Genomic DNA, 7669 nt, shown 5'->3' on the forward strand with positions numbered 1-7669 from the left:
CGGGTTTCCATCCAAAGTCATCTACTTGATTTTATTTTAAAAAATCGGGCAACAGTATAAATTTGATTTCTGGTAGATTCCACCAAACAATTGAAAACTCAAACCTTTCGGCTTTTGTTCTAGCATTAACAGAAAATCATTATCCTTTCCAGGTTGTTTAGAGTATTATGAAAAGCGATCAATATAGAAAGTACCGTTGCTTCTCCATGCTTTGGGAGAAGAACGTGCAGCAGCAGCAGCGCAAATCATTGGTTGCTATGGTAACTGTGAAATTACTTTTATCAAGACTCGGAGAAGTAACAGTGCATTAGGGTTTTTGGTTTCACAGGTGCAGCAGCTCAAATTTTCTTAATTTGGAAGCTCTCATCATCTGAGAATTCGTTTCAAATACTGAATTGAAAAATGACGCTAAAGGTAAGAAATACATGCTTTCGATGGTTAATTTTGGGAGACAACTATACCTTTATTTTATATTCAGCAGTAATACAATATTATCGAAAATCATATTTTGTTTATGCCTTCAGTTTGCGAGATTTCTATGACTGCAGTCAAGATGATCAACAGCCAACGAGACCGACTACCCCCGAGACCGGCCAATGTATATCTATGCTTTGTGATACGACCAAATCATACAATTCTCCAAAGGCTATATAGGGATGGATTCTGTCATTTTCAAAGTGTTGAATATAGCCTTTTTCTTTTTTGTCTTGGCAGAACTTCATCCAGACATTTTGCATATTCACAAGCCTGGGTGAGTATCAGAAGAAATGTTTACATATTGTCCATACCGCTATTTGATAGTATTATATATCACAGACATTTGCCAAAGTATCACAATTACATACTCAAATTAAAATTAAGTACCTTGTGTACATCTTTGATGTTGCGCTTAAACATTTAGATGACAAGAGATGTGTTTGAACTGTGCTTCATTAAAACGTAGCCAAAGGCTAAACGTATTTATGAAAATATATTGACTTGGTGCACAAAAGTGGTTCAAAATACCATGATAACAACATGTAAAGTACACACACAATAATACCAGTGCTTCGACAATTGCGCCTTTACAAGTATAGGGTGATGGTTTAAGTTGTGATTGGGTTTTATAGGGTAAGTTTTAGGTGTAGAGTTAGATTTAGGTATAGTTTTGTGTTGGGTCTAGGTTTGAAGTTGGAAATTCAGTTAGTCGGGGAAATTATCTGTACAACGCCCATTAACAGCACCGGTAGTGGGTCAATGTATCACCCCCACCCCCCCTCCTCCCCGACAAATCACCTGCCTTTTCAGAAACCTCCTGTAAATGAAGAGGTCTAATTCACTTTAATATCCCCCCCCCCCCCCCCCTATTCAAGGTATATTTGACGACGTCACGGAGTATCAATCCCTTCCTCTTATTTTTTAACCCAGCCGCTGGTGTGTTAGGAAGCCCAAGATGCGATGATCTCTCCTGGAAAAGCTGCCCTGACGATTTGCTCCCAGTTGTTCTGCTTCTTCAAGAGCATAAAGCTTACTGCAAATACACAGGTAGGAAAAAGTTGGAAACAGATCCGTCGCAAGGGAAGTCCGTGTAACACCTGTCAAAACGAGAAAGAGAGAGAGAGAGAGAGAGAGAGAGAGAGAGAGAGAGAGAGAGAGAGAGAGAGAGAGAGGGGGGGGGGGCAGGAGGGGGAGGGATGAGGAGCGATGGATTTTTAGAAGGGAAAGACAGTGGAAAGTGTAATATTGATAGTAATAGATTTTAAAATCATTTTCACAACAACAAACAAAATACGCCTTCGTAGAGTTTTTAGGCAGCTGACTATGGCCTCCCTTTTCACACCCTCTCTCTCTATCTATTTTCATGACTTTTTATAGCGCTACTGGAAGAAAAAAATGACACGACTAAATACATTTAAACTCTTCCACATTGTTTATAGGTCTTTACTCTTCCTAATCTCAACACAATTATGCATACATTACTTAGATTGTTCTAGCAATCCGTGCCCGTCTGATGAGGATTGTGTTGAGACCATCAATGGATTCCATTGCCTTGCTCGAGCTAACCCTACAACCACGGACATCGTTCCTCGGATCGTTCCAACAACTACGATGACGACGACGACTACGACTATGAAAGACACAACAACCGCTCTGACAACAAGTGAGAATGTTGACCATTGTTTCTCTTTCGTCAAATTTATGTTTGTACATCTGTACTATTCTAGTTGTTTTCCAGTTTCTCTTCCCCTCTCTCTTTCTCTTGATATGATTGATTCCGCCTTAATCTTCATTACTCTTCTCAAAGGTATCATAGTTTTGATAAACACATATCAATAGCTAATTGTTATCAACATTTTGTTCACCCGACCATTTAGGAATTAGACCCAATTAGAACTCCAAAACCTTAGCTTGTATTTAAACATCCTTCGTTGAAAAGGTGTCTATCCATCTTCGGAATTGGCGGGGGGGGGGGGGGGAATGGATGGGGGCTGCACTTGGAGTCGACACCCCTGATTTGGAGTAATATTTAAACGTCAGATAGATCTTGATACCAAACTTAGCCTTGTTTATATTGGAATGTCTTGCAAATCGATGCCTCCCATTGATGGGCAGCTACAGGGGCGGCTCCAAGATTTTTTTTGAAAGGGGTCTGGTTACCGAATACTTCTGACAGTCTAAAAAGTAATTAATTTATTGGGTGTTGACTTGAATAACACCCCCCTCCCTTTTAAACGGGGGGGGGGGGGGTGATTTTAGACGTATTAGGGGGATCAGCACTTGAGCTCTTGTTATCAGATCAACGTTTCATTCTTCCATTTGCTTGTCACAGAAGATAAGCAGGACTCTGACGTCAACCAATTCCCCAACCTGCCTCTTCCGCCCGTCTTCCTGGTTACAGACAACATCACGAACATTCATGTCCTCAGCCTCTCCTCCCCTCAATCATCTGAGGATCTGAACACGGACTCCGTAGGCCCGAGGGGCGTAGCGTACGATCCAATAGAGGGCAAGATCTTCTACGGTTCGTCTGAGGGTGTGGAAGTGGGCACCATAGACCCGAGTGGCGTAGCGTACGATCCAAAAGAGGGCAAGATCTTGTGGAGGACCTTGAACGGGTCACAGACGGGGACGGTGCCCAACTTATCAGAATGTAAGAAGCTATACTGTTGAAACTGATAGGTCAACCGGACGCGATGGGGGTGGTAAAACGAAGATATCCCCAGCGAAGCGAAGTGAAAAGAATGTGAATTATATTAATAGTTTGTTTTTTCACAATCTACTTGCGTTCATGTGTAATGGTTCTTTTGATTATTTTACGGTAGTTTTTGCGTCGGTTTACAGGGGGACAGGATCAAGCAGGTAATCAAGCGCATTAGAGAATATTTGTAAAGTATCTGTGCTATATGAATAGACATATTATATTCATCATCATTATTATATTCATTGTTACGTTTATTGTTATCATTAATACCAAAATTTATTAATTTTATTATTATTACTATCAATGTAATTATCATTAAAATCATTATGATTATTCTTGATATTATTTTTGTCTCATTGTTATCATAATTTGTTTATTTTTATTTCCAGGTTTTAATGTTACTTCTCTTGCCATCGATGAGGAAGTGAGACGTTTATTCGTGACGTGCAGGAGGACGTCTTACATCGCTAGTGTGAACTTGAACGGTAGCCAGCCGCACCGAATCTACCTACGAAATGTTTACAATGTTATCGTGGCTGGGGATGCTGTTATAACGTAAGACATTGAATAGTCAGATGATTACTTGTCTTTTTATCTTAAACCACTGGCGTAGCCAGGGGCGATTGGGTGCCCCTAAAAGAGATGGACAGGAGGGGGCGGCTCATCGGGACATTGTACACCAGAACATTTTAACATCAGGAGGGGAGTATCTGATCAACCTCTTATTAAACAGTAGAATAATGATTGATACTTAACTCAATACAAATTAAGGCTTTAAATATTGATATTCTGACTACCAATGGTTTGCATAACTTTCTAATCCAAAATGGCGTTCATTTTTTTCTTTTTCAGGACCAACGACTCACGAAAGTTGTTACTGGCCTCGACATGGGATGGTGGTATCTATCATATGGAGCTAAATGGTACTGACAAACAGCTCGTACATGCAGTTAAAGGCAAACATCTCACCATCACCTGGGATAAGGAATGTAAGATTTTGATTTTATTTGTACAGATTTGAATTTATTTAAACTTGATTTGATTTGATAAGACTTGATTTGATGTTAGATGGTTGTGATGAACAGCTCTAAAGGCAAACAACGATTTGTAATCGCCATCATTTGGAAGAAGAAGTGCAAGATTTGATTTAAATTAGATTAGATTATCTTTATATTAAAGACGGCAGAAATAATACAAAATCATGTCTTTTAGTAACAAAAAGGAATAACAATGATAGCTATGACTCCATTAACAATGTGATATATTCATGTTAACATTTAGGAATCCTGTCTTTTTTACGATCTGTATTTTTGTCTTGCTACCCCTCCCCCTTTTTTTCTTCTTTTCGTTTCTTCTTCTCTCTCTCTCTCTCTCTCTCTCTCTCTATCTCCCTGTCTCTCTCTCTCTCTCTATCCCTGTCTCTCTCTCTGTCTGTCTGTGTCTCTCTCTTATCCCAGGTCGGCGCATATTCTATGCGTATAGGGATGCGGAATTCACAATTCAAGTGGTTGACATAACTGGAGAAAATCATCGAATCTTGATCACCCATGCCCGCCTCCAAATCGAGGGACTGGCCTACTATGACGGCTACGTGTACTGGACTAACAGTAACACAAACGTGCGGGACTACGGTACAGGAATTGGAAAGATATCGTCTGAGGCCAACAATACCCAATATTATGAGTTCTACCCTCAGTCCTGGAGTGGGTATGAGATCATTGCTCGTGGTGGTAAGTGAATATTGTACATGTGTGTAAAAAAAAAAGGAAGAAAAAAAGAGAGGAGGTGGGTGAGAGGGATGGAGAAAGTGGCGTAGCGGCGCCGAAAGATTAGTATGACGGGTGCCAGGCGATTTTTGATGACCCCCCCCCCTCAAAAAAAAAGGAGCTCTTACCCCCTTTTTCGTTGCGAAATTTTTGGGACCAAGAATAAAATAAAATATGTGCTCTTACCCCCCCCCCCCCCCCCCCCCCCCACCCCGCTTATTTAGCGGCTGGCTTAGGCGTTGCGAAATTTTCGGCCAGATTTAAAAATGTTAACCCCCCCCCCCCCCCCCTTGAAAAAATCCTGCGTACGCCACAGATGGGTGCGATGGGCCCTATCCCATCATAAATCGATGAGAAAAGAAAAATGGACGAAAATTAAGACCAAAAAAAAATGATTGATTGAATGAATTTTTCTCGTAAGAATAAGTAGCCTACATCTACACATTCAATACACAATAATTAAGAGAGAGAGAGAGAACAAAATATATAATAATAATCTATAAAAGCTGATAATTGGCTTATTTCCATAGATAGGAATGGAAAGTAGAAGAAGATCAGATAAGTCTATCCTTCCTATTCGAAGGGGAAATTACCCCCCCCCCCACCTTCACCTCCGACACTCTCCACACTAACCCTCTGTTAAAACGCATCCGAACGAATGATAATTAAAATACAAAGGAGAGAAGATTTGACATAGAAAACCGAGGAGGGAGGGAAAGGGAAAGAGAAACAGAGAAGGAAAGAAAGAAAGAAAACGAAGAAAAAAGAAAGAAGAAGAAGAAGGGTTTGACCCAGTGACGGATCCAGGATTTTTCCAAAATTGCGCCGTTTTTACTTTTTTTCTTCTTTTTTTCCTTCTTGTTTCTTCTTCTTTCCCCCCTTTTTTTGTTTACTTGGCCGCCCGGGGGGGGGGGGGGGATGGTTAAACCGCCGAACCCCCCTAGATCCCCCTGGCCTTGGCAGACCCTTCTCCGTTCGAGCCACTCCCTCTCACTCCGTCACCTTCGTCAATGTTGGATATCTTCAATATACAAGTACATACAAAAGTAGCAAAACATGTTACAAATTAATCATGGCGGCCTAATAATCATGTAATTAATCATGTTATCAGAAGTTACAAATTGATCATGTACATGCATAAAGACCTTTGTAATAAGCATCACGAGAAGAAGTCGGGAAGACACTGTTTATCACTGATATCAATATATAAATATTATATCTTTTTTACAGACCTTGAAATGAGGGAGTTCGAGTGAATTTCTCGACAAAGTACCCAAATGCTTTGAAGACGGCGTGACGGCATGACGATACATTTCACATTCTAAATCTTGTTATCTTACATTGTATTAGTGCCTCGTTTTCTTGATAATTATTGTTTGTCAATTGTATACACTTGCTGTCATAAGCAGTATCAATTCCAGAGGGGGGGGGGGGGAGGGGAGCTTAGGGAACTCAATTAAGCCCCTCAAACCATTTTTTTAAAGCCCCCTAAAACGATTGATCATAATGAATTTAGGCACGGCACATGTCAATAATAAATGCAAGAACCCCGAGCCCCCAACCCCCTGAAAATATTCTCTTAGAGAACTGCGCATGACCATAAAAACGTGGAAGGCACTAAACTCCGTATATATTTCATGTTATACATTTTTCAACCTTAATAATTATTAACATTAACAACTTTGTAAAAAATTGAACTCTTTAGAACCAGTCGGTTTAGTAATAGTAGTAATAAATAAGAGAATAATAGATAATTTGTTGAAGCTTCTGAAGCTTTTTGTCTTGCACTACTGTGTATATACCGGTAAAACAGAAAACAGAAAATTCGGATAATAAACGGAAACTGTAGAGGTGTCGTCGTCGAGTGGTTTAAGCACTTGACTTGAAATACATAGGTCATGGGTTCGATCCCCGACGCGTCACAAAATTCCTTTGGCAAAGCAGTTATCTATCGATTTTTCTAATGTAGGCCTACACTAATTCATGAATATATACATATGTAATAATTTCTATTATGTCTTTATTTCTATTGTCTTCTGCATTCGTATCTTGATTTTGAAATGTTTGTAAAGCGCATGTTGTCGATTAGAATCATATTTGTCTCTGTTTGTACATGTTGTATACAAAAAAACAAATCTGTTTGTTCATATCTTTATGCAATTTAATTCTCTGTGCATGTTCCATCGTATAAATATTGTTTTCATAAATCGATTTTAGTATTTTGTTCGTATATTAAATCATTCAATCATGAAATATATGGACAAATTATGCAAATATATCATTCGGGGGAGGGGAGATGCAAATTACTCATTTAGTCGATCGCAATGACAGGCATAATATTAATATTCATAAGATTATTTTTAAGGTATGTGTTAGCAAAGAAAATATTACTAAGCTGAAAGAATTGTTGAATATACTTTGATTTTTAGCACTTGTTATGTGTCACTCAATCATTGAGTAGTTAAATGTAAATATGTATTGAAATTATGGAAATAAAAATCTCCCTTAAGGATAAGAGAAACAAAATTTATTCATATCGATTTTTATTGATTTTTTTCTTTTCATATGTTTGAGCGCTCGAGCTAACGAGAGTGCACCTCTTTCAGGAATAAATTTACTGTCCTGGAGAACATTTAGTATATGTTTTTATTGGGCTTTATTATGTTTTGTTTTGAATAATCAAAAACAAAAGAACTATAAAATCATTGTAACATTAACACGT

At 38.9% G+C, this 7669-nt stretch overlaps 1 protein-coding gene across 1 annotated transcript; it reads left to right on the forward strand.

Moving 5' to 3' along the window:
• Positions 1-206: 206 nt before the first annotated feature.
• Positions 207-4919, forward strand: LOC105442991. The gene is made up of 8 exons (XM_030981246.1): positions 207-260; positions 715-751; positions 1408-1524; positions 1964-2140; positions 2810-3130; positions 3571-3736; positions 4034-4170; positions 4639-4919. Exons 1-8 carry the CDS (start codon positions 207-209, stop codon positions 4917-4919), a joined length of 1290 nt encoding a protein of 429 aa, XP_030837106.1.
• Positions 4920-7669: the final 2750 nt, after the last annotated feature.

Source organism: Strongylocentrotus purpuratus, unplaced genomic scaffold (genome assembly GCF_000002235.5).
Source record: "Strongylocentrotus purpuratus isolate Spur 01 unplaced genomic scaffold, Spur_5.0 spur5_scaffold_11, whole genome shotgun sequence".
Taxonomy (NCBI): domain Eukaryota; kingdom Metazoa; phylum Echinodermata; class Echinoidea; order Camarodonta; family Strongylocentrotidae; genus Strongylocentrotus; species Strongylocentrotus purpuratus.

Excerpts from the sequence above, each read along its gene's own strand:
- LOC105442991 (XM_030981246.1), top strand. The coding sequence starts at position 207 with ATGCTTTGGGAGAAGAACGTGCAGCAGCAGCAGCGCAAATCATTGGTT. Across the intron at positions 2,141-2,809 it reads AACAACCGCTCTGACAACAA|AAGATAAGCAGGACTCTGAC; the intron begins GTGAGAATGTTG and ends TGCTTGTCACAG. Across the intron at positions 4,171-4,638 it reads CATCACCTGGGATAAGGAAT|GTCGGCGCATATTCTATGCG; the intron begins GTAAGATTTTGA and ends CTCTTATCCCAG.